This window comes from Phyllopteryx taeniolatus, chromosome 3, assembly GCF_024500385.1.
Source record: "Phyllopteryx taeniolatus isolate TA_2022b chromosome 3, UOR_Ptae_1.2, whole genome shotgun sequence".
Lineage (NCBI taxonomy): Eukaryota > Metazoa > Chordata > Actinopteri > Syngnathiformes > Syngnathidae > Phyllopteryx > Phyllopteryx taeniolatus.
This window is the reverse complement of record NC_084504.1, coordinates 7,925,546-7,952,698: the sequence shown is the minus strand read 5'-3', so window position 1 is coordinate 7,952,698 and position 27,153 is coordinate 7,925,546. Positions and strand designations below refer to the sequence as shown.

General features: G+C 40.7%; 3 protein-coding genes across 6 annotated transcripts; all 3 read left to right on the top strand.

Moving 5' to 3' along the window:
- Positions 1 to 11: 11 nt before the first annotated feature.
- On the top strand, positions 12 to 7,548 carry LOC133474777 (zinc finger protein OZF-like). Of its 2 annotated transcripts, XM_061766775.1 has the most exons (3): positions 12 to 626; positions 3,199 to 3,306; positions 5,177 to 7,548. In XM_061766775.1, the coding sequence occupies exons 1-3, from the start codon at positions 449 to 451 to the stop codon at positions 6,505 to 6,507; spliced, it is 1,617 nt and encodes a 538-aa protein (XP_061622759.1). In that variant the 5' UTR covers positions 12 to 448; the 3' UTR covers positions 6,508 to 7,548. The 2 variants fall into 2 exon arrangements, with proteins under 2 accessions (XP_061622759.1, XP_061622760.1); XM_061766776.1 differs by lacking the exon at positions 3,199 to 3,306.
- Positions 7,549 to 8,721: 1,173 nt separating this feature from the next.
- On the top strand, positions 8,722 to 15,938 carry LOC133474772 (oocyte zinc finger protein XlCOF6.1-like). The gene is made up of 2 exons (XM_061766764.1): positions 8,722 to 9,014; positions 12,180 to 15,938. Exons 1-2 carry the CDS (start codon positions 8,837 to 8,839, stop codon positions 13,307 to 13,309), a joined length of 1,308 nt encoding a protein of 435 aa, XP_061622748.1. The 5' UTR covers positions 8,722 to 8,836; the 3' UTR covers positions 13,310 to 15,938.
- A 1,120-nt stretch (positions 15,939 to 17,058) lies between these two features.
- On the top strand, positions 17,059 to 26,964 carry LOC133474770 (zinc finger protein OZF-like). 3 transcript variants are annotated; one of them, XM_061766762.1, is made up of 3 exons: positions 17,059 to 17,715; positions 18,414 to 18,455; positions 18,566 to 19,328. In XM_061766762.1, the coding sequence occupies exons 1-3, from the start codon at positions 17,355 to 17,357 to the stop codon at positions 18,595 to 18,597; spliced, it is 435 nt and encodes a 144-aa protein (XP_061622746.1). In that variant the 5' UTR covers positions 17,059 to 17,354; the 3' UTR covers positions 18,598 to 19,328. The 3 variants fall into 3 exon arrangements, with proteins under 3 accessions (XP_061622746.1, XP_061622743.1, XP_061622745.1); XM_061766759.1 differs by lacking the exons at positions 18,414 to 18,455; positions 18,566 to 19,328 and adding an exon at positions 23,744 to 26,964 and having other exon boundaries at positions 17,228 to 17,715; XM_061766761.1 differs by lacking the exons at positions 17,059 to 17,715; positions 18,414 to 18,455; positions 18,566 to 19,328 and adding exons at positions 20,696 to 21,168; positions 23,744 to 26,960.
- The last annotated feature ends 189 nt before the right edge of the window (positions 26,965 to 27,153 follow it).

Sequence of the window (27,153 nt, the reverse complement as noted above, 5' to 3'; positions counted from 1 at the left end):
ATGTGGTAGTCCGTGTGTAAAGCTGGGATATGGGCTCCTGCCACAATCGCTTTGTTCCAAATGGGAGGGACACAATTGAATTTAGTCCACATTTAATATCTTCAGTGCGCAGGGATCATCCATTTTTTTAGCATTATTTAAGATGCTTAGTACTGAGAGTGAATCTGAACCTATCATGGTCCTTTTGGTTTTACCTGCTCTACCTAGTATGCTGAACACAAGTGTGCAGCCGCTGCGCTAAAACCGGTAAATTCCTGCCCACAAACTAAACGTTGTTTGCAATTCGCCAATCATTGGAAGCAGAAGGAGAACAACCAGAAGAAGAAGAACAACAACAACCAGAAGAAGAAGAAGAAGAAGAAGATCCTATAGCATAGCATAGCATCCGTCGGTTCAGTGGACAAAGCCTGAGGTTCAAGTGTTCTTCTGTGCTCTTTGAACTGTGAAAATGTTGAAAACATTGGTAAGGGAGCGACTAATTGCGGCCACCGACGAAATCTTCGGACTGTTTGAAAGAACGATATTGTCGTACGAGGAGCAACTTTGTCGAGCGAGAGAGGAGACCGAGCGACACCGACGACAACTCCAAGCCGTTTGCAAGACTCAAGTTGTCATACCCCTCCAAGGTCTGTTAGTTCATATTTTAAACGCTTCACTCATCTAAAAAAAAAGACTTTAAACTTGAATGGTGTTTGGTTTCGAAAAAATAGTGAGACCATACGTATGGGAGCGTTTGTGGTGTCGTCAACAGATGTTCACGTTGGCAAAAAGCTAATGGCAGCTATGGCCGATCGAGACTCGTCGAGTTATTAACGCTTATTTTCGTTGATTTAATAAATGGTAGTTTCGTGTTGCATTGCTGTCCCAACAAGTAAAATCATTGCGAAAATAATTTAAGTTTCTGTTTTCCCCATTGTTTTATTGCAAAGCAATACGTTCTGTCATCTTTTATTAAGTAGACTCCTATTCCATTAGAAAACGCATACATTATGGTACACAGTAAGACACACAAAAGGAACGTACATCAGGAAAACCTTTAATGACCATAATTACATTTTACCAGATTTCTTTACAAGAAACCACCAAGCATCCAAGAAAGTTCACCTGCACTTTCCAGTGTTCAGGTATTTATTTCACAGTCACATTTGGTGAATTTTTGGCTAAAAGGTTACTTTATCGATTTCTAGCCGCTGAATAGTTTCGGAGCGTAAACGATGTCACCGCGCATTTACGTCAAACCGAAGCATGCGTAGACAGACCTTTTACCAGCTCCATTCCGAACGACGGTTCACATAGTGAAAATTTACTTCAGATCTGTTTGGCAAAAGGAATATTCCACCTCTGTGAAACCGAATGAAATTCCATTCAGATTCGGCCTGTCTATTCCGATTGAGGCGTTTCTATGAACCATCTTCATTCAGTTTGGGCTTCTGAACTGATTATCGGAATACAAGGCTTCATGTAAACCAGGCTAGTCTTGTAGCTGTAGTCATTATTTCAGACCCACAGGGATTCATATCACAGAGGAAAGAAAAACAATTTAATGGAGAAACGAGAGGAAATTATGATAAGATTATTAATAATAATAACAATACTGATTTAAAAGCAAAATAAATAAATAAGGGCAGGCCTGATGATTTTAGAGGCCTAAACAAACATCATTTAGTTTTTGGGAAACTATATCTTTAAAAAAAAACTGTTGTGACAGCCTACAGATGCACAAATACATTTATTTGAAAAGGTTTGCTTGAAGTGATTTTTTCATTTGTCCGCAAAGGGCAAATAACATTTGCTGTGCATATTATTAATTAAATGCTTTCCCCCCCAACACTTAGCACATCACAGCGGTTCACAAACAGCTTTGTACGCCCACCTCAGACATGCACTGTTGAAGAAGCTGCCCTGCAAACACAGGGCATTCTAAATACAGAGCTGCCAACCTATAGAAATTCACTTCCAGGACAATTTGTCCAAATCTGTGCCAATTTCCATATTCTCAAAAGTTTGTCAAGAACATTACCACAATACAGTTATTACAGTATATTTTGTAAAAGGATGGAAATAGCTCTGCATACTGTTCAGTTGCACAATATAAACATTAATCTAAAATCGTAATCGTTACTAACTCATGGCTTCAATATCTATTTTGTTTGTATTGCATCAACGTAGTTACAGCCTGAATAAAAGTAGGAGATTTCAACGTGCCATTCTCAAAGATATTAGTGTCGATGGATTAATTCACCTTTGCCAATTCTTTTTTTCAGCCCTGCTAACAAAAAAATACTAGTCTATTAAAGCAGCTTAATCAGATCTCAAACGTCATAATTAAAACTCAGTGCACTACTTCGCAAACAAACAACATTGCTGATCAATTGAATTGGATAGTTTAAAAATGGCCAATAGTTTGGAATTCTATTGCGAATGTACTTGTACAGACATATTCTCTTGCATGCTATTTATATTATATACTTCCTATATCCACTACTGTTACTGAAATAATGGAAATTTCCCGGACTAATAAAGGTTATCGTATATTATAAATCTTTATTATTAATAATGATGGAGTTTTCCCCTTTGTGGGACTAATAAACATTGTCTTATAAATATTTATTAATGTTAATTGAAGACTCTAAAATAGCCCGTAGGTGTGAATGTGAGTGTGAATGGTTGTTTGTTTATACAGCAGCTGAAATATTTAACGTCATAATTTTTCTCACTAAATATATTTTCAAAGGTGCTATTGACATAAAAAATTCACCAGATGTTGGGAACAACCCAAGTAATACATGCATACAAAGAAAGTAGAATAAATAAGATCAGAAATTAAGTTGTGTGTAATAATGTGAAATGACACAGGGAAAAAGTATCGAACACATGAAGAAAGGGAGGTGCAAAAAGGCATGGAAAGCCATCTACAATCTATTAATAATCAAACAGCAATCCAGCCCCTTGTCAGTGCAAATGAATATCAGTTGGTTCAGTCCTAATTGATGGCCTCCAAAAAGGTCAAGACACATCTCCTGATGGGCAAGACCAGAGAGCTGTCTCAAGACCATCGCAAACTAATTGTACCAAAACATAGCGATGGCATTGGTTACAGGCGCATAGCTAAGCTTCCGAATGTTTCAGTGAACACGATTGGGGCCATAATACGTAAGTGGAAAGCCAATCATACCACCATAAATCTGCCTCCACCAGGTGCTTGTTGCAAGATTTCTGACAGAGGAGTGCAAAGAATAATCAGAAGAGTTGTCCAAGAGCAAAGAACCACCTGTGGAGAGCTTCAAAAAGACCTGGAATTAGCAGGTACTGTTGGCACAAGGAAATTACCTGTATGCACACTTGTCACGCAACACCCCATTGCTGAAAAACAAAAAAGGCATGTCAAAACTTGTTTAAAGTTTGCTGAACAACATTTGGACAAGCCAGTTAAATACTGGGAGAATATAGTCTGGTCGGATGAGAGCAAAATGTAACTGTTTGGATGCCATAAAGGACATCACGTTTGGAGGGGAAATGGCACTGCACATCACCCTAAAAACACCATAACAACACTGAAGTTCGAGGTGGGAACATGATGGTGTTAGGCTGATTTTCCGCAAATGGTACTGGTAAACTTCACATTATTGAAGGAAGGATGAATGGGCAAATGTACAGAGACATTCTTGACAGAAATCTGCTACCATCTACGAGGATGATGAAAATGAAACGAGGGTAGACATTTCAGCAGGACAATGATCCAAAACATACTGCCACGGAAAGTCTCAATTGGTTTCAAAGAAAAACAATAAAGCTGCTAGAATGTCCCAGCCAATCACCTGGAAAATCTATGGAAATAATTGAAACTCAAGGTCCATAAAAGAAGCCCATGGAACCTTCAAGATTTGAAGACTGCTTGTGTGGAGGAATGGTCCAAAATCACATCAGAGCAATGCATGAACTAGTTTTTCCATACAGGAGGCATCTTGAAGCTGTCATTGTAAACAAAGGCTTTTGTACAAAGTATTAAAAAATTACCAGTCAGCGTGTTCAATACCTGTTCCCTGTGTCATTTCACAGTACACACAACTTAATTTCTGATCTTATTTGTTGTACTTTTTTGTATGTATGGGTTACTTGAGTTGTTCCCAACATCTGGTAAAAAATTCATGTCAATAGCAGCTTTGGAAATATATTTAGTGAGAAAAATGGTGACGTGTTAAATATTTATTTCATCCACTGTATGTGCCCTGCGATTGGCTGGGGAACAGTTCAGGGGGTTACCCCACCTCTCGCTCAGAGTCAGCTGGGGTAGGCTCCAGCGTCCCCGCGACCCTAGTGAGGATAAGCGGTACGGAAGATGAATGCATGTATTATTAATATAATTTGAATTTTCCCCCGTTCTCAGATTACGTATTAATTCATTTCCAGTTCAGAGGCCATGAATTATTTTACATTTATATCGCCAGATGCGTATTAGCCTTATTTTGTTCTTCAAACTTGCCTGAACCACTGGCCACTGGCTGAATAACGTGTGCCACTGAGGTTATGCTTAAAAAACAGTTAACATTCCTGTTTTTTAAATTTTTTTTATTGGCAATTAACACACATAACAATTTGGAGCAAATCGCTGATGTTTTAAATGGCGTTGCTGCGGTGGAATGGGCCGTTTAGCTCCCTAACTCGCTCGCTCATTAGCTTGCTAGCTCGCGAGTAAACAGTTAATTTTCCCTTAAGTGTCTCTGTTGTGTGAACCTATGTGCTGCAAAAGGAGCAAGGCTGTGGAGTTTTGGATGAAGCCAAGCGTGTTACCGGTCAGCTGGCGTTCTATGAGCGGCTAATGACACAGCCCTCTAACTCTTGTCGGCTTACTGTGTGATCTGCACGCCAGCTCACCTTAACAATGAGCATTTTTCAAGTCCGTAAAAACTATCGTGTCCATTTTACTTATCAAACGACAAGTGGATTTGTTAATTATTGTGACAACCCTATACATCTGTACAAATTCTGCAGCATTAGCCATTATTGGAGGCCAAACATACATGGGCAATATTATATATGAGCTGGATGAAGTGGCTGAGGAGATTAAGTGTGGGTTTACCTGATCAGGCTGCTGCCCCCGTGACCTGAGCCCAAATAAGCGGAAGAAAATGATTGTATGAATCTAAATTGTGCTTGTGTTGCTTGTGCCCTGCAGATGTTCAGCAGCTGATTGGTCGTCAGGAAGAACTTCCCCTTCAGCTGCGGTGGGGGCAATCGAGTTTGAAACAAGAGGATCCACAGCCCCCCTCTGTTAAAGAAGAGGAAGAGGAGGTTGAGGTCAACATATTGCCACTGACTGTCGTCTCTGTGAAGAGTGAAGATGAAGTACCCGAGTGGCCTCGGCTTCTTCATCACAGTCCAAGTGGAGACCATGGTGGAGGTCCACCACCAGACAACCTCTTAGCTCCACTGTCGGACAGTGACGACATGGAAGAACCTTTGAGGAGCGACGAAGACTGTGAAGGTGACAAACAGTCAAAATGCTCTGAAGAGGCGACAACTCTCAACCATGGAACGTCACGAAGACGTAAAAAACGTGTTGCTTGCTCAGTTTGTGGCAAAGATTTAGCTAAAAACAAATTGTTCAGACATATGAGAACGCATATTGGAGAAAAACCATTTAGTTGCTCAGTTGGTGGTAAAGGGTTCACAAAAAAATCTGACATAGGAAGACACATGAGAACACACACAGGAGGAAAACTTTGTTGCACAGTTTGTGGCAAAGTGTTCAAAAATAAAACAGATATGGTCAGACACATGAAAATACACACAAGAGAAAAACACTTTATTTGCTCAGTTTGTGGTAAAGCATTCACATTTAAGTCAGACATGGTCAGACACATGAGAACACACACCGGAGAAAAACCCTTCAGTTGCTCGACTTGTGGTAAAGCATTCTCCCAAAAGTCAACCATGGTGTCACACGAGCTAACGCACACAGGCGTAAAACCCTTTAGTTGCTCAACTTGTGGTAAAAAATTCTCAAGAAAGACCAACTTTGAGTTTCACATGAGAGTACACACAGAACAGCCCTTTTGTTGCTCAGTTTGCAGGAAAACATTCCCTCTCAAAGAAAGACTGATATTACACATGAAAGCACACGCAGAAGAAAAACCCTTTAGTTGCTCAGGTTGTGATAAAGAGTTCGCTCACAAGTCAGATATGGTTAAACACACAAGAACTCACACAGGAGAAAAACCGTTTAGTTGCTCTATATGTGGTAAAGCATTCCGTCAAAACTACCATATGAAAAGCCACATGAGAGTACACACGGGAGAAAAGCCCTACAGTTGCTCAGTTTGTGGTAAACAGTTCACTCGTAAGTCAGATATGGTTTTACACAGGAGAAAACACACAGGAGAAAAATTCTGTAGTTGTACAGTTTGTGGTATAAGCTATACAAATACGAGAAGTTTGGCTGCACACATGTGGGCAAAACACAGGAGTATAAATGTTTTACAGTCACAGGGCTCTGGACCCCCCTGAAATGTTTGCATTTTTTTCCCCTTAAAATTTGAGACATGCAAGTAAATTTTTCAATCTACTCGCACGCGTGACCAGTAAATTTGCTGAAATGTAAAAAAAAATATCTTAAATGTTTTTGGTTTCTAATGAATTTCTGCTCCACACATCAGCCCAGTTGTTGGTGATAAAGCACATATGAACTGGTTTGCCAACCAGTATTAGCTCCAGAAGAAGAAAGACGACGAATTCCAAAGAAGAAGAGGCAGGCGAATGTGTTTGAGGGCGTTGGGGGTTAATGACAACGGTGTGGCAAATGTGTGAAAAGAGATGTCTGCTGTTAGCAACACAAACAATTTCATCCTTGCCAGAATGCTTGCCACATACCTTTGTGGGCTGAGAAAAACAGCAAACCACCTTATTTGCATTCTGTGTATCCACTGGTCTCGAAGGCTGTGTCTTTAAATTGCAAGTTGATCTGGTGCAAAAAGGTTTGCGGCAATGCTCATTTGAGCCACCCACTGTTTCATGGAGCTTAATAGATGCCTCACATTCATATTTATTTTTCTGGCAGTTAAAGCTGTCAAGTCCTTCTGTCCATTTATTTACCTGCTGTGGTGAATGGAACAGGAAGTTCAACGGAAACTCATTTTCTGATAACTGGTGCACGTAGTCCATTTCAGGGAGACAAATTCGAGGAACTGCAAATTCTGCTGTTGATCCGCACGTGGGGAACACAGAATTTGATATTACTGACACTGCTGGTTTAAACATTAACTTTATATTTTTAATATTCAACCTGCATCACTTGTTTAGTATGTTTTTGTGTCAAACCTTGCTCATTAAAATACATTTTAAATGTAGTTTCTGCATTTATTGTCAAAATATTTAGCAGTAATATAATAAAAAATGTCTTTGCATCCCAATTTCCAGTTAAACCAACATAGCATCTGTTTTCTATGTCACTAACCACAGACAGGAAGGAGGGGGAAATACTTCCAAGGCTGTATGCTTGTCTAATGGATGGCATAAGTCTGTAAATAAAATGGTTTTGCTTCTTGTCAATTTGAGTGTGAGTGTAAATGGTTGTTTGTTTTGTGTCCCCTGTAATTGGCTTGCGATCTGTTCAGGGTGTACCTCGCCTCTTGCCCATGCCTACAACCCTAATGAGGATCAGGGGGATGGATATTAAAATGTACAGCATTAAAAAAACACACACAAAAGAGAGTGGGAGTATTAGTATTAGTCATACCCAAATCGAAATAGGAAGATGGATCAATGCTTTCAATGTTCACAGGGGAGATGAAAGCAATTTTGTTGGCAGTCCAATGGATAGACAAACCATGGCAAACATATGTTCAGATTCCAGTACAGGATTAAAAAGTACTGTATACAATACAGTCGGGCAGAAAGCAGATCACATATAAAACTAGGAATTCGGGAGAGCTTATATAGAACCGAATGATGGATTTGATAGTTGTGTTGCTGTGGGTACTAGTGCATGTTGGAATGAAGGGAAATGGGAGGGCAGATGGAATGGCAAAGAAGACAACAGAATTTCCACCTAAAGAATTAAGTGTCAGTTTTAGTAAGAAAGAAATAAAAGGGATAAATAAACAGAAATTGACGGTGAAGTGGCAAAAGCAGTGGGACAATGAAAGGAAAGGAAGATGGTATTACAGAATTAAGAGGGAAAATGGTGAGAAGAGATGGACAGGAAGTGACAGAAAACAAGATGTAGTAATATCGAGAATTAGATTTGGACGACCTGAATCAGGAAAATGTCATTGTGGAAACGAAGAAACAATAGAACATGGAATAATACAATGTCAAAAATTGGTTATGGAAAGAAGACAGATGAGAAATCATTTGAAAAAAGAAAAGATACAAATGGAATTTGGAGAAATACTGAAAAATTGTAAACGTTGACAAATTAAATCGTTAATTTAGAAGGCAGCAGGTCTGGCAAGTACATTATGAGCAAAGGTACACTGTACAGCATGGATAGTTTATGATGATTAAAAATTATCATAAAAATGTCTTACTTTATGATATTCGTTGGGGGAAATAGGTCAGGGTGTACCCCGCCTCTCGCCCAGTCAGCTGGGAGAGGCTCCAGCAGACCCGATACGGAAAATGCACGGATGGATGGAGGTTCTATTGGGAGGGGATCGGTCGGCATTTCCTAGCCACACTCCACACCAGTAGGTGGCGGTAATGCACCTAAACGGTTCTTGCCACGTTCAACCGCTATAAAACTACTAGAAGAAGAAGAATAGCATATAGCATACATCCATCGCTTCAGACTTCAGAGTGGCCAAAGCCTGAGGTTCAAGTGTACTGAAGCGTCAAAATGTTGAAAGAGCTCGTAAGGGAGCGACTCATTGCGGCCGCCGACGAAATCTTCGGACTGTTTGAAAGAACGATAATGTCGTACGAGGAGCAACTCTGTCGAGCGAGAGAGGAGACCGAGGCACACCGACGACAACTCGAAGCTGTTTGCAAGACTCAAGTTCTCATACCCCTCCGAGGTCTGTTCGGTCACATACGTATGGTATATTACCAAGTAATCACGTGCTGTGTGGGTTGGCAACTATGGCCGATAGATAAACATAAAAACAAACAACCATTCGCACTCACATTCACACTTACGGGCTTTTTAGACTTTTCAATTAACCTACCCTGCATGTCTTTGGGACGTGGGAGGAAACCCACGCAGGCACGGGGAGAACATGCAAACTCCACACAGGCGGGGCTGGGATTTGAACCCCGATCCGCAGGCAGATGTGCTAACCAGTCGTCAACCGTTCCGCCCGATCGAGACTCATCGAGTATTAACGCTTATTTTTGTTGATTAATACATGGCCGTTTCGTGTTGCGTTAGCGGCTGTACAGACAGATTTAATTTGAATGATTCGATCTCGAAGATCTTTTACGGCATCCCAAAACAAACCCGAAGTTCATTGAAAGCTTTACGTGCTTACCATCACGTGACATCAAGTTGCTTTCATTGCCGGCCAGGCCAGGCTCCAGTCGGAAAGATGAAGTCAAGCCAGCCGCCGCAGGGATTGTTCATACTAGGCACTACGGTAACACGCCGCCATCTTCAAAACAAAAGTCAAACAAATAATACATGGTCGTCAATAGTTTGAATTAAAAAAAAATAATAGATAAAACAATTTCTCTTATCACACAACCAGTCCACTACCTCCTAGGAGAAAGTAAAATATCACAGGATTGCCTCAGGAATATTCTGAAGTTGCATTTGAAAATAAACTTAATTTTAAACTTGCATATTTTTCTGCCGTTATCCCCGATATGGACGGGGGGGAATCCTTTAGTCATCCTAGATCCAGTCCCGTTCCGGGGGACACTACACCATCCCAAGACTCCAACTAAAACACTTTCAAAAACAATCTGATGTTGCATTTCAAAATAAGTCCTCTGAAATCTGCAACATTCATTGCCATTATGCCTGATTAAAAAAATAAAATAAATCCAATCCGGTCCAGGGGGACACTAGACCATCCCAGGACTCCAAGTAAAGCACTTTGACAAAAATCTGAAGTGGCATTTAAAAAAAAAAAAAAAAAAAAAGTCCTCTGAATTCTGCAACATCCACTGCCGTTATGCCTAATTTCATAAAATTATTTTAAAAAATGAACAACAGCAACAACCCTGAGTTATCCCAAAACCAGTCCAGTTCTGGGCGGCACTTGGCCATCCCAGGACTCCACTGTCATTCAAATCTGATGTGGCATTTCAAAATAATTTTTGGAACAAGGATGTTCTCCAAAATAATGCAAGTGCTCCCTCTTTACCACTATATTTAGCTGCTCATTCTCATCCTCCTCATCACTGGTGGAGTCACCTGATGAGTCCAGAAAACGGGTCATGAATGAACAATCTTTTGTGGAGAGAGGCATGGCGATACACCCTAGACTGTCTTCTAATGTGGTGTCACTGGTGGCTTCATTTTCACTTTCATCTGACTGTCTTCTAATGTGGTGTCACTGGTGGCTTCATTTTCACTTTCATCTGACTGTCTTTCCTCTGTTTTTAAAGCAAGTGCCATGGATTGGATTGTATCTTGGACCATAAACACATCTTCAGCAGACAAGAACTTCAGTTTTCTAACCCATGGGTATAAAGCAGCAGCCATGATGATTTTGTTAGGAGCTTCACATTGAAATGAAAACAGTTCTTGCCATCTGTCTGTGATCAGTTCTGCCACTTGTGCCTGGAATGTCTTAGAGATGCAGGTTCAGACTGAACGCAATGTTGATTTCTTGTGTTGCACCAGCTGGGAAGGAGCAGAGAGAGTTTTCCCCGCTCAAAAATTCTGTTGCTGCTTGGCTCAAGAACCTGAGTCAACTCCTCACTGAGATTCCACTGCTCTGGATTTTAAATCCAGGTAGGGATGTTTGGCTCTTGGATTTACAGCAGGATCAGAAAGAGCAGCGGATACAGGCCATCTTTGTCCAACGAGCCTGGATAGCATCTGATGTGTACTCTTCCATCGAGTACTTTGATCCTGAATAAGCTTGAGTGGAGGCATTCTCATTGGTCTCTGCTTTTGTTTGAGTTCAGTACAGGCAAGCTCACTTTTGTTTTTAAGTGTTCGACCAGGTGTCTTGCAGAAGCCACACAATTTGCAATGGTGTTGTTGTTTTGAAATGCGTTCGGTACAACTAAATTTCAGGGTGTGCCCTGAACATTGCCCAGCCATGCTTCTCTTTCAAAAATATTGCTGCAGCCAATGTATTGGTCCCATTGTCATGGACAGCTGCCTTTACCTTTGGAAATGAAATGTTAAATTTGGTAGTTGTCTCTTCCAGCCAGTTTGCAATATAGGCAGCTGTGTGCCTCTGTTCTAGAGGACCTCATCTCCCAGTCTTCCCTGAAGACGCCTCTGTGGTCACATTAGTCCAGATATCTACTGTTAGTGCAAGCGTCTTGGTATCCTGAAGTACACTTCTTATTTTTTGGGTGATTTGTTGATGCTTCTTTCTCCATCATGCTTGTGAAGTAACCTCTTGAGGGCATATACTGTACTTTGGGTTGAAAAGTGAAATGTCACAAAATCCCTTGTCCTCCCACCATGGATAGCGGGTGCATATCAGTGAGCAGCATATTTAGAATGCCCTCTGTTAGCAAGGCAGCTTCTTCAACAGTGCCTGTCTGAGCTGGGTGAACAAATCTGTCCGTGTGCTGCTGTGATGTGCTGAGCGGGGGAAATAATGATATGCAGAGCAAATGTCATTTGCCCTTTGGGGACAAATGAAGAAAGGTTAGGTTTGTTACCTAAAGTTGATGACTACTGGTTAGCACATCTGCCTCACTGTTCTAAGGACCTGGGTTCAAATCCGGCCTTGCCTCTGTGGAGTTTGCATGTTCTGCCCGTGCCTGCGTGGGTTTCTCCCGGTACTCCGGTTTCCTCCTACATCCCAAAAACATGCATAGTAGGTTAATTGAAAAGTCTAAATTGCTCTTAGGTGTGAATGTGAGTGAGAATGGTTGTTTGTTTCTATGTGCCCTGCGATTGGCTGGAGCCCATTTCAGGGTTTACCCCGCCTCTTGCCCAGAGTCAGCTGGGATATGCTCCAGCATGCCCGCGACCCTAATGAGGATACGCGGTACGGAAAATGGATAGATGGTTGGATCTAAACTGTGCTTGTGTTGCTTTTACCCTGCAGACGTCCAGCAGCTGATTGGTCGTCAGGAAGAACTTCCCCCTCAGCTGCAGTGCGGGAGTTCCAGTTTGAAGCAAGAGGTTCCACAGCCACTCTTCGCTAAAGAAGAGGAGGAGGAGGTTGAGGTCAACAAGTTGCCGCTGACTGTTGTCTCTGTGAAGAGTGAAGACGATGAAGACAAAGCACCTGACTGGTCACAGCTCTTTCATCACAGTCCAAGTGGAGACTACGGTGGAGGTCCACCACCAGACAACCTCTTAGCTCCACTGTCAGACAGTGACGACATGGAAGAACCTTTGAGGAGCGACGAAGACTGTGAAGGTGGCAAACAGTCAAAATGCTCCGAAGAGGCAGCAACACAGGAAAAACGTGTTGCCTGCTTAGTTTGTGGTAAAGAGTTACATAAAAAGACTTTGTTAAGACATATGAGGATACATCCAGGAGAAAAAGCCTTTAGGTGCTCAGTCTGTGGTAAAGCATTCTCCAAAAATTCTGATATAGTTAGACACATGAGAACACACACAGGAGAAAAACCCTTTAGTTGCTCGACTTGTGGTAAAACCTTTTCTCAAAAGTCAACCTTGGTGTCACACACGGTAACACACACAGGAGTAAAACCCTTTAGTTGCTCAACTTGTGGTAAAACATTCTCCAGAAAGAAATACTTGGTGTCACATGTCAGAATACATGCAGAAAAGCCCTTTTTTTGTTCAGTTTGCAGGAAAACATTCCCTCTAAAAGAAAGACTGATATTACACATGAGAACACACACACAAGAAAAAACCTTTGGTTGCTCATGTTGTCATAAAGGGTTCAGCCATGAGTCCGATCTGGTTAAACACACAAGAACTCACACAGGAGAAAAACCCTTTAGTTGCTCAATTTGTGATAAAACCTTCTCTCAAAAGTACAACATGGTCTTACACATGAGAGTACATACAGGAGAAAAGCCCTACAGTTGCTCAGTTTGTGGTCAAGAGTTCACTCATAAGTCAAATATGGTTTTACACAGGAGAAAACACACAGGAGAAAAACTCTTTAGTTGTTCAATTTGTGGTATAAGCTATTCAAATCCAAAAAGCTTGCCTGCACACATGCGGGCAAAGCACAGGAGAAAAAATGTTTCACAGTAACAGGGCTCTTGACTTCCCCGATATGGTCACACTTTCCCCTTAAATTTGAGACCGTGAATTTTTTTTCGTTTTTTTTGGTTTTTGTTTTATATCTACTGGCGCATGTGCGACCTACAGTGACCGAGACAGGTCACAACAAATGCAAACGCAACAACACAACACAGCGACATCAGCACACAACAGAAAAGCAAACGGCACAACACATTAATGCCACAACACAAAACAACGCTTTTGGTACATCAGAAGTGACCGCGAGACTCCTGCCTCCTGTACAATTCGTCTGTGTTATCCGGGGACTTTTGCCGACGGACCAAGTGGCCAAATATGGAAGTTGCACAAGTTTTAATGAACAAAGTTGAAATGTTTTATAAATGATTTATAAAAATCGGAAACTGCTTACGTTCCAAAATAGCTTACTTGCACGTACTTTTCCAACTTCGTTCATTAAAATTTGTGTAGCTTCCCACTTTAGTCACTTTTTTCCTCAACTTTCAACATTCCTCAACAAATCAGTCATTACAAGGATATATATATATTGTTTGTTTTGCGTTTGGTGATATGGGTAGGGTGAAGAATGTATTTAGTTCTCATCCCAATTTTAATTTCCATCCATCCATTTTCTTCCGCTTATCAGAGGTCGGGTCGTGGGGGCAGTAGCTTTAGCAGGGACGCACAGACTTCCCTCTCCCCAGCCACTTCATGCAGCTCTTCCGGGGGGATCCCGAGGGGTTCCAAGGCCAGCCGGGAGACATAGTCTCTCCAGTGTGTCCTGGGTCGTCTTTGGGGTCTCCTCCTGGTGGGATGTGCCCGGAACACCTAGCCAGGGAGGCGTCCAGCAAGCATCCTAATCAGATGCCTGAGCCACTTCATCTGGCTCCTCTCAATGCGGAGGAGCAGCGGCTCTACTCTGAACTCCTCCCGGATGACCGACCTACTCACCCAAATTTTAATTTCAGTAGGATAATCTTTTGAGATTTTTCCTTATTAAAGATATTGGGAAGCCCATTAGTCCGTTGGCATTATGAGTCACCAGTAAGATGGATCAATTATACAGTCGGTGGGAGTCCTGTGGTCATCTCCAGTACCTAAACTGTTTTGGTATTTTTATTTGTTTTATGTTAATGTGTTGTGGCGTTTGTAATTGTCGTGACAGGTCTCGGCCACTGTAGTGACCAGTACATTTGCAGAATTAAAAAAAATAATACAATAATTTTGTTTTTTAACGAACTTCTGCTCTGCCGTTTCGGCCCAGTTGTTGGCGATGATACACATGAGCTTGTTTACCAACCAGTATTGGCTCCAGAAGAAGAAAGCAAATGAATACCAAAGAAGAAAAAGGCAGGCCAATGTGTTTGAGGGTGAGGGGGGAATAATAACAACGGTGTGGCAAATGTGTGAAGAGGCATCTGCCCTTAGCAATGTAAACAATTTAATCCTTGCCAAAATGCTTGCTATATACCTTTGTGTGCAGAGAAAAACAGCAAACCACCTTCTTTTCATTCTGTGTATCCACTGCTCTCGAAGGATGGGGTCTTTAAATTGCAAGTATATCTGGTGCAAAAAGGTGTGCAGCAATGCTTATTTGAATCATCCATCGTTTTATGGAACTTAAAACATCCCTCACGTTATAGTTACTTATTTTTCCGGCAGGTACAATACTCGAGTACCTCTGTCCGTTTATTTACCTGCTGTGGTGAATGGAACAGGAAGTTCAGCGGAAACTCATTTTCTGATAACTGGCGAGACTGAAAGCACGGCACACGTAGTCCATTTCAGGGAGACAAATTCGATGAAGTGCAAATTCTGCTGTCTGTACGCGCAACATTTGGGGAACTTGAATTTGGGGCATGTGATGATATTACTGACACTGCTGGCGTAAACATTAACTTTAGTAGACTTGATTCTTATGTTTATGTGGTGTCAAAACTATCTAATTAAAATGAATTTAAAATATTGTACTTTCTTGATTTCTTGTCAATTTCTTGAAAATATTCCTTTCAAGTCTATTTACAGTGTGTGCCCCTAAAGTTTCTGCTTCCAGCCCTAAACTTTAAAGAAAGAGGCCACTGTGCTCCTTGTCAAAAAAGTCAGTCTGGAGCCTTGAGTAATACATTACATACATACAACAATATTGCATCATCTGGACCTCACTTATTGTTTTCAATTAAAAAAAAAATGTGAAAAAAAATTCTGTTTTGTATGGGTCACCGAAAGGAACATAAACAAATGTAGAAAAAAAATTACTGAGAGAACTTGCCAAAACGAGATGAGATAAAAATTTGAAAGATGTTGCAAATCTTTCATTTGTGGTAATGTACTGCCGGCTCAACTTCTGGTTAAACAAGTGTAGAATCTGTTTTCTACGGTCACTAACCATATCCATCCGTCTTTCGTCCCATCCCGATTGGACAAAGAGAGGTGAAAGCAAATCTCTGAAACTGAACGTACGTGCATTAACGTGAATTAACATTTTGTGAGATCTTACAAAATGTTATTTACTTCTGTACCTCCCCTTAGGGCTCCATAGTTTTGGTAAAGTGTCACCCGTCTTGCCATAACTGCAAAAAAAAAAACGATTTAAAGAGTAGCCTTTTCAGGGGTTATGGAATTAATAAGCATAATAGAAAAATGTGGCATTTGTTGATGAGCTTGTTTGGTTATTTCCCACTCGTCTTTATTTTGGTTAAATATCTGAAATTAAAGTTGAAGGTTGACACTTAAGTTGTGTCTTGAATTGTTTTATTTCAAATCCAATGTGTATCGTCAGAAGAAAATAATTTTTAAACAACTTTAGTCATCCCTTTCAAATACATTGCTGAAATTGCTGAAATAAAGAACGAATGTGTAAAAAAACGCTTTCAATGACATTGATACGTCATTAGTCAAATTGTTCAAAGCCACTTACATACAGTACATATGCATCTTTTCTAGCTGGTTCACTTACTGATCAAATGAAAATTGCTAAAGTCATTATTCCATTGTATACATCTGGGAGCAAACACAGCTTCACTAACTACGGACCATCAAGTCTCATGCCCCTGTCAGTTATCTAAGTTACTGGAGAAACTTTTCAACAAGAAACTTGATGTGTTTTTGGATAAACATAATATCACTAGTGATTATGCAATGCAATACATAAAAAGAAATAGGTTATTGGAGTATTTATTGATCTAAAAAAAAAAAAGACTTGGATACAATCAACCATACACTATTACTGACTAAACTGGAAAATGTGGAATAAGAGGCATTGTACTTGATTGGATCAAAAACTGTTTGAATGGGAGGAAGCAGTTTGTGAAGCTGGGTAATGTTAGATACATTTCTATGGAGCTGCTCACAGGACACTAGGACACGCACACTAGCTTTCGTTTGTTAAAACTGACCACACGTTATGACTACACACGCACACACATTTACCACAGACCTACCAATAACATTCAGACTGAGCGCAGGCGAGAACCGTATTATAAGGAGCCGCTGTGGGAGCTGACTGTTATCTGAACAGGGGTGCCACTCAGCTCTCGGATCCCACGAGAGAAGGAAGAGAGTCCAGTGCGCTGTATGCTTCCACCTGACCATAGCATGGTAAACCATAACCTTGTAAATTTGTCTACTTGATTTCGTTATAATAAATACATCCCTTTTTTTCTTAATGGTATGAAAAAATTCTGCACCTGCCAACAAAACGTTCCTGGGTTGCAGTATTTGGTTTTGAAATGTATTGAAGCCTGTAGAAATCAATTTTAAAGCCTTGTTTTTAAGAGGTACCTGAATGATAAAGAAAATCTGTTTCCTGTTTTGCGTCCTCGTACATACTGCTATGGTTTCATATGATGGCCAACACTCCAGCCCAATAGGTGGCGTAATGCACCTTAAACGCTAGGTGCCACGCACCAGTGAACCAAAGAAAAAAAAAGCACACCGCGGAGGTTCACATCACTGATCTGGCATATGCGGACGCTATAATTCTCCTGGCCAATGATCACGGAATCATCTATTAGACAGAGCTTCTGCAGCCCGACCCCAGATAAGCAGAAGGAAATAAATGGTTGGATCTAAACTGTGTTTGTTTTTCTTGTGTCCTGCAGACATCCAGCAGCTTATTGGTTGTCAGCAAGAACTTCCCCCTCAGCTGCGGTGGGGAAGTTCCAGTTTGAAGCAAGAGGATCCACAGCCCCCCTACGTTAAAGAAGAGGAGGAGGAGGTTGATGTCAACAAGTTGCCACTGAGTGTCGTTTCTGTGAAGAGTGAAGACTATGAAGATGAAGCAACCGAATGGTCTCAGCTTCATCACCCCAGTCCAAGTGGAGACCATCATGGACGTCCGCCACCAGACAACCTGTTAGCACCACTGTCAGAAAGTGACGACATGGAACAACCTTTGAGGAGCGACGAAGACTGTGAAGGTGAACCTTTTCACATTTTGCCACATGACAACCTCAAACTTGTTTTTATTGATATTTTATGTGATCGACCAGTCAAAAGTAGCACAAATGCAAAGTCGAAAAAACAGAAAAATTAAGCGACTATAAATCTGAAAAATGTGGTGTGAATTTGTATTCAGCCCCCTGTACTCTTATAGGCATAAATACAATCTAGTGTGTAATTGTGATGACTGACTGACCTTTGCTTAGCATGTGCTTCAGCAGTAAATTTGTTTGCTATGATGAATGCCAACGCTTTTTCTTACAACCTCAATTCTAACGACGTTGGGACGTTGTATTCCACATAAATAAAAACAGAATACGATTTGCAAATCATGTTCAACCTATATTTAATTGAATACACTACAAAGACAATATATTTAAAGTTCAAACTGATAAACTTCATTGTTTTTAGCAAATAATCATTAACTTAGAATTTTATGGCTGCAACACGTTCCAAACTTAAGTGGTATTATGTGAATGTGTAAAAAAAAAAAGAATATAAGAGTAACTTTGACAAAAATAAAAACATTATTATAGAGATTTGGAATAAACAAAATCATTAGAGAGGGGGCCAAACAAATCAATTTGCCTTAATATTTCATTTGAAAATGAAATTGAACTACACCATGTAAAAAGTGGTAAACAGCTAAGCTTGAATTACTTCTTTGTAAACGTAGGCCCTGCTCTCGCTGGAGAAATACCTCATCCTGGCCAAGATGGTGAGCATATGGGTAAACTCGTGGACAGTAACCCATGCTCAATGTTCCTCAAAAATGTGGAGGAAACTCAAATCCATCCATCCATTTTCAACACCGCTTATCCTGGTTAGGGTCACGGGACGCTGGAGCCTATCCCAGCTGACTTCAGGCGAAAGGCGGACTACACCCTGAACTGGTTGCCAGTCAGTCGCAGGGCACATATAGACACGGACAACCATTCGCACTCGTACCGTCACTGAGTGGGAACTGAACCCACGTTGCCTGCATCAAAGTCAGGCGAGTGTACCACTACACCATCAGTGACGGAAGCTGAAATTGCTGAAATTGCTGAAATAAAGAACGAATGTGTAAAAAAACGCTTTCAATGACATTGATACGTCATTAGTCAAATTGTTCAAAGCCACTTACATACAGTACATATGCATCTTTTCTAGCTGGTTCACTTACTGATCAAATGAAAATTGCTAAAGTCATTATTCCATTGTATACATCTGGGAGCAAACACAGCTTCACTAACTACGGACCATCAAGTCTCATGCCCCTGTCAGTTATCTAAGTTACTGGAGAAACTTTTCAACAAGAAACTTGATGTGTTTTTGGATAAACATAATATCACTAGTGATTATGCAATGCAATACATAAAAAGAAATAGGTTATTGGAGTATTTATTGATCTAAAAAAAAAAAAAGACTTGGATACAATCAACCATACACTATTACTGACTAAACTGGAAAATGTGGAATAAGAGGCATTGTACTTGATTGGATCAAAAACTGTTTGAATGGGAGGAAGCAGTTTGTGAAGCTGGGTAATGTTAGATACATTTCTATGGAGCTGCTCACAGGACACTAGGACACGCACACTAGCTTTCGTTTGTTAAAACTGACCACGCGTTATGACTACACACGCACACACATTTACCACAGACCTACCGATAACATTCAGACTGAGCACAGGCGAGAACCGTATTATAAGGAGCCGCTGTGGGAGCTGACTGTTATCTGAACAGGGGTGCCACTCAGCTCTCGGATCCCACGAGAGAAGGAAGAGAGTCCAGTGCGCTGTATGCTTCCACCTGACCATAGCATGGTAAACCATAACCTTGTAAATTTGTCTACTTGATTTCGTTGTAATAAATACTCAAATCTTAAATTTAGTGTATCAGGATTTTTATTTGGAAACAAGATCACCACTAAACATTAAAAGAACTGCGAAGATAGAATTCAATCAGACTTTTTCCTTGCGAGGCCGGCTGAGTAACACTCGGGTCTCGCTTGAATTCCTATAGTAATCATTGCTCAACTTGCTTTGACATTACTTGTGGTGTCCCACAGGGGTCAGTATTGGGACCCAAACTGCTTATTCTCTCTATTAACGATTAACGATATTTGTCAAGGCGGCACGGTGGACGACTGGTTAGAGCGTCAGCCTCACAGTTCTGAGGACCTGGGTTCAATCCCCGGCCCCGCCTGTGTGGAGTTTGCATGTTCTCCCCGTGCCTGTGTGGGTTTTCTCCGGGCACTCCGGTTTCCTCCAACATCCCAAAAACGTGCATTAATTGGAGACTCTAAATTGCCCGTAGGCATGACTGTGAGTGCGAATGGTGGTTTGTTTCTATGTGCCCTGCGATTGGCTGGCAACCAGTTCAGGGTGTACCCCGCCTCCTGCCCGATGACAGCTGGGATGGGCTCCAGCACGCCCGCGACCCTAGTGAGGAGAAGCGGCTCAGAAAATGGATGGATGGATGGATATTTGTCAAGTATTTGGACTGATGAAGCTGGTTATTTTTGCTGATGTTACAAATCTTAGTTCTAGTAATAATTTGAAACATCTACAGGTGATTATCAATGAAGAAATTTGACCTATAATCTGTACAAATATTTTTTTTTAAAACCCTTTTGGGTAGGGAACATAAACTTAAACAAGCAAGATATTGAGGTTTCACAAGTGTGCACATCCATATAACTGGAGATGTGGCTCTGTTCAGAATTAACCAATCACATTAAAACTCATGTTAAATGGGAGCGAGCACACACCTTTCACCATTTAACGTGCATCTGATTAAACCCAAAGTTCAGATGTTTAAGTAGGCTTTTTCTGACTTTTATTTATTTTTTGCTTTCAAGCAACGTTTTTTTTATTTTTTATTTTAATGTTTTTGCTATAACACTCATTTATCATTGTCAGAGGTCAAATAAGAAGAAATAAGAACAGAAAAACAGATGAATTCAGGAAATGTAGGGGTGCAGTATTAAGTTTTAGAAAAAGAAAAAGCTTTTAAAGCCCTGTTTTTAAGAGATACGAGAATGATTTAATGAAAGAATCAGGGTGTACCCCACCTCTCGCCCATAGTCAGCTGGGATGAAAGAGTGGAATAGGCTCCCGCACGCCCGCGTGTTACAGCCTGTGACCAACACTCCAACAGTAGGTGGCGGTAATGCACCTTAGACGCTGGATTGATGACGCTCGCCGATGTAAAAAAAAGAAGAAGCCGCAAGGCAGACGTTAGCAAGTGGCGACAAAGCGCGAGGACGGGGGTGGGAATTTGTTTTAATTTAATTTTATTTAATTTTATTATTATTATTTTAAGCTAAAAGAGTTGGCCAAGAAAGCAACTAATTGCTGGTTTAAAGAACGATGGCGTCGAGCAAGGAGCACGTTTGTCGCCAGCGACGACAACTGCAAGATGCTCCGACGGTGCGACACAACCAAGGTCTGTTCGCCTATTGACAACATTTTATTTCTCTAATTGAGACGTGCCATACTTCAAGTTCACTGTCAAAAACAGTGGGACCAAAACGAAGAGATAACGTTAGGAGCTAGCCAACCAATACCAAGAACGTACATTGGAACGCCTGTTTGTGTAAATACTATTTTAGGATAACTTTTGCTACAAGTTCGAGTAATGAGCGAGCAAAGCAAACAGGCTGATCTGAAAAAAACAACAAATCACCCAAGTTGGAATGAGAAGACATTCAATTTGGATGGAATCATAAAATAAAAAATAAACAATGGTGAAATGATATGTAACACTGATTATTATTGCCGAACAAGTTATCCATAGATGCTTTATAAAATGTCACTGTTTTTAGTTCATTTGAATTAAGTACATACCTTAAAAAACATTAAAAGCCTTGATTGTTTAGATATTAGGATTTTGTTTTCTGATTAGACGTCTGACTTGTATTTGTTTTTTGTTTGATTTAGTTTTCTTGCTAAATGTTTTTCTGTGTCCTCATTTTTTGGAATCTGGATACTGGAATGTAGTTGGAATTGTAAATGCCAGAATTTGATTAATAAAGGTGAAAAAAACAACAAAACAGATGGCAGCCATCTTGATTTTCCCAATCAGCCAATTAAAACAGTGCCTTGCCGTCACATGACAGGGGTCCAGTTCTGCGCGTGTCTTTTTTCTTTTTATATAGGTATGTTTGTAAAATTTCAAAGATTAATTGATCTTCACGAGACCAGCATTATGAGACAGATTTTTTTTAAAGAGCAAACAAACATACCCAAAAAATGTCTTGTAAATTTGACACATCAGAGAAAAGAGTCTTGTTAACAAAACAGACAATGAATGAGTGGATAAAAAAAATTGCAATGTATATGAATCAGGCTTCAAAATGGTCAAGCGTTGAGAGCTGTCAATCAAAGACATACCATATCTCATGGCTTCCTCCAAAGCGGGGAGTGAAGTGGCCGCCGACCCCACCCAGATGATTCCCCCCCCTGTGCGTCCGCGACCCATGCGGCGAACCCAAACGCCGTAGTGACGGCTGCTTCTCTAACCACTGGCAAGCTCTCAAGAGGCCGCTTGAGTGGCGGATCCTGTCCGGTTCGCCTTGCAACGCAATGCGCGTGGTGCCTGATAGCAAGACACTTAGGCCCAAATAACACATTACACTTCATAGAGGATGTAGTTTTTCAAGTTGTGGGCACAAGTTTGATGGCAATTTTGCACGCTATACTGGAAGTAATGGGTTAATCTCAAAATGAATGAGGAAGTGGCAATTCCAACAAATGGCCACTGCATGGAATAAGGGCGCTTGGTGTTTATATAGTGGGGGTGGGCCTCATGCTAGAAATTCTCAGGAGATTGAATCGATCGCAACTGGACCATTCTGTTTTCTTCTCTGACAAACAGAACAGCTCAGTTGCGATCGATCTGGATGAATGAGAATATTCACAGGCACATACTAGAAAGTATATGCCCCGTGGCTGGTTTTTAGCCCCCCCCCCCACCCCAAGAAAAAAATCTGTTCAAATGAGAAGGAGAAAAAATGCTTAAGCTATATCCCAACAGTTCAGTATAAAATTGTTCTCAAACTTTGCACGTTTTCAGCACTTATCTTCAGGCATATTTAATGTTTTAAAAATTAAAAACAAAAGGATATGAGTTTGGTTGCTCTTTAAAGACGACTCCAATTGTAGAAGTTTCATTTTCCTGTGATAAATATTAGGAAAGTTATGAATCTGTAAAACATGTGAAAATGCAGCAATTTCTGGCCAACTTTTTAATACTAAGACAGTGGGACTCAAACTATTAGATGTGACCTTCTTGTTGAATCCGAGTTTAAAACTTTCATAAATTTCTTTATCCTATTTTCAAAAGGTTAGTATCATTGGAAAGCTTAGTAAACACAGAAACAGACAGCGTATAGGCTTATAATCATGTTAATTATTTTTTATTAATTCAACATTAAATTAAAAAATTTGGCATTCCAGAAATGCATAGAAAAGCAAAACAAATTAAGAGTTAAAATGAAGTAACACTCCATAAATCGCAAGAATACATAGTGAGGAATAAATACAGCAAAATTAAGAGGCATTTGTGAATGATAAAAATTATAAAGAATAACGTTGGAAGTAACAGAAAATTTGAGCCATCACGGCAGGTCTGAGTGAGGCCAAAAATGTGTGAGTGAACCGATCAATATACATGATATTTGGCAGAATCACTGAAAAATATTTAATACAGATTATTATAAGGATTTGAAAATTTATCTTATTCACCTTTAACGTATTTGAGGGGCATTTGTGAACTATAAATTTGGGCAATGTTGTCTGAGATTTGTAACACGTACTTGCTCCAGTCCATAACGAAAATGGGACTAGTAGCAATCAAACAACCAAAAAACAAAAAACATGTCTGTGTTTAGGCTGGCCACAACAATTTTCTTTTAGTTTGGAAAATACCACTTTGACTTCCACGTATCATACCATATAATACAGTATTTGACCATTTGACCCGCATGATCAAAACTGATTGTGTTGTTTGTGTCCTTCAGGCGTCCAGCAACTGATTGGTCAGCAGGAAGAACTTACTTCCAGTGTGGAGCAGGAGGATCCACATGTGAAAGAAGAAGAGGGGGATCCAGAGAACCCCCATGTTAAAGACAAAGACAAGGATCCGCAGTCCCCCCATGTTAAGGAGGAAGAGGAGGCGTTTGATGTCAGCCAGTTGCTACTGACTGTCGTCTCTGTGAAGAGTGAAGACGAAGCACCCAAGTGGTCACAGTGTCATCATCACAGTCCAAGTGGAGACCACGGTGGAGAACCACCCCCAGACAACCGCTTAGCGCCACTGTCAGACAGTGACGACATGGAAGAACCTTTGAGGAGTGACGCAGACTGTGAAAGTGTTGACAAACAGTGTAAAAGCTCTGAAATGGAGACAATTCTCGGCAACAAGGAAACTTCACAAACGCGTACAAAACGTACTTGCTCAGTTTGTGGTGATAGTTTTGCTAGTCATTTGATTAAACACATGAGAACACATACAGGAGAAAAACCTTTTAGTTGCTCAGTTTGCGGTAAAACATTCTGTCCAAAAGAAAGTTTGGAATTACACACAAGAACACACACAGAGAAAGAACACTTTAGCTGCTCAACTTGTGGTAAAGAGTTTACAAAAAGGTCAGATATGATTAGACACATGAGAACACACACAGGAGAAAAACCCTTTAGTTGCTCAACTTGTGGTAAAACCTTCTCTCAAAAGTCAAGCATGGTGTCACACAGGAGAACCCACACTGGAGAAAAACCCTTTATTTGCTCAACTTGTGGTAAAACATTCTCCAGAAAGAAACATGTGGAGTTACACATGAGAATACACACAGAACATCCCTTTAGTTGCTCAGTTTGCAGTAAAACATTCCATCTAAAAGAAAGAATGACATTTCATATGAGAACACACACTGGAGAAAAACTATTTAGTTGCTCAGTTTGTGGGAAAGGGTTCAGTCATAAGTCTGATATGACTAAACACATGAGAACGCATACAGGAGAAAAACCCTTTAGGTGCTCTACTTGTGGTAAAACATTCATTCAAAGGACAAATATGGTTAGACACATGAGAATACACACGGGAGAAAAGCCCTTTAGTTGCTCAGTTTGTGGTAAAGAGTTTACTAATAAGTCAGATATGGTTGTACACATGAGAACACACTCAGGAGAAAAACCCTTTCATTGCTCAGTTTGTGGAAAAGGGTGCACTCATAAATCAAGTCTGACCAAACACATGAGAACACACACAGGAGAAAAACCCTTTAGATGCTCCACTTGTGGTAAAACCTTCTCTCAAAAGTACAACATGGTGTTACACCGGCGAACACACACAGGAGAAAATCCCCTTTAGTTGCTCAGTTTGTGGTGCAAGCTACTGTATGCTCATCCAAAATGTTTGGCTTCACACATACGGATGGGCACATGCATGATAAAAGAGAATAAATGTTTTACAGTAATCTAATCCCTTGCAATACAGCATCGTCTGAAAAAGACCACACATTGTTTTATTGTTCTTCTAAAGAGCTGTAAATACTGTACATTAATACCCCTTTAAGTGATCTGTACATTTTGTACAGATCACTTAAAGGGGTATTAAAAAAACCAACAAATTAAGGTTAAAAAAAAAAACCATTTCATTTATGTCACTACACTTCCTGGTCAACTTGGGGTAACCTAGAGTCCGAAGTGCAGGGGCTAATGTGGTTGGAAACCACATACAAGGAGGAGTCAAGTCAAGTTTATTTGCATAGCCCTTAATCACAAAAGAGTGTCAAAAGGCTTCACAGGCCCACAGTTGGCAATGATTGACGATCTCCCCTAATCTAAACCTCCCAATCGGGCAAAGAAAAACTCAAAACCCCATTTGGGGGAAAAAAAAACTTGAGAAGGGATCAAGTTTTTTGCGAAGATACCATCGTGGAGCCACTCGAAGATTTCATTGACGGAACCTTCGATCGCTTCGTCATGCAAGCTAAAAGGCTAACTCGTCCACTCGCACTGAAGATCTACTACCCAGTTTACCCAACGTCCATATTCAAGTCCTCTCCTCCATTACAAGAAGATATCCATCCATCCATCCATCCATTTTCTGAGCCGCTTCTCCTCACTAGGGTCGCGGGCATGCTGGAGCCTATCCCAGCTGTCATCCGGCAGGAGGCGGGGTACGCCCTGAACTGGTTGCCAGCCAATCGCAGGGCATACAAGGAGATATCACTTCTCAATGTATTACACCAGGGGATTATCATCTATTCGGGCATTTCCGAAAGTACGCCTAATAATCCAGAGGCTCAAGTAAAAAAATTCATGTCAACAGCGCTGATAATCCCAAAGGGGACACTCGCCAACATTACCTTCCAACGAGTACACAACATTCCCAGCAGAAAGTCTTCGTAAAGTCGAAAGGACGGGAGCTGAAGGGTCCACAGTTTGGGATGAATGACCAGTTTCCACGCAAAATCAACGAACAACACAAAGTCCTGTACCCTCTAATGAAGAACTACTGGCAACAAGGAAAACGTGCCTCACTGGTTGTGCACAAACTATACGCATACGATCAACTATTTTGCGATTCCAAAGTCACGCCTTGGCTCTTCTAATAAATGAGTATTCCATCTAAATTTGCAGTAATATTTGGTATATAGTGTAGAAAACTAGGTAATAATTTATTAAGGGAAAACAAAAAGGGAATCACGCTCGTCCTATTGCACCCTTCACTCACTGACATGGGTCATTGCCCTTGTTTTCTTTTTACTTATCTTTCTTTATGGTACTTCCTTTTCTCTTGTTTAAGGCACACCCCCTGCCCCTCACTTACCAAATGCTCACTCAACCCCTCCCTCCCCCCTCCATACACATGTATTTGCATGCTACTTGTGTTTGTATAACTCACGTGATATATTCCCTTTTCTTCCGTTTACATGTTTGGCTAACTCATATTCAATACCTCAATACATAATACCCCTAAACACAACTTCATATTACCAGCTGCACAGTAAGAAAGTTCCCATTAGATATATAATATTTATGAGAGCTATCTATCTTTTCCACACACGTCCAGACAATACACTCACACGGATTGGCCCACATTCACTTGTAACAATTCTCCACTTATCATTAGTATGTGAAGCAAAACTTTTGTTTCATGGAATGTAAATGGCATTCGTTCACAGGCAATTGAGATTATGGATGATATCACAAAATTAGAAACGGATCTCTTTTTCATACATCCATCCATCCATTTTCAACACCGCTTATCCTGGTTAGGGTCACGGGACGCTGGATCCTATCCCAGCTGACTTCGGGCGAAAGGCGGACTACACCCTGAACTGGTCGCCAGTCAGTCACAGGGCACATATAGACACGGACAACCATTCGCACTCACATTCACACCGTCACTGAGTGGGAACTGAAC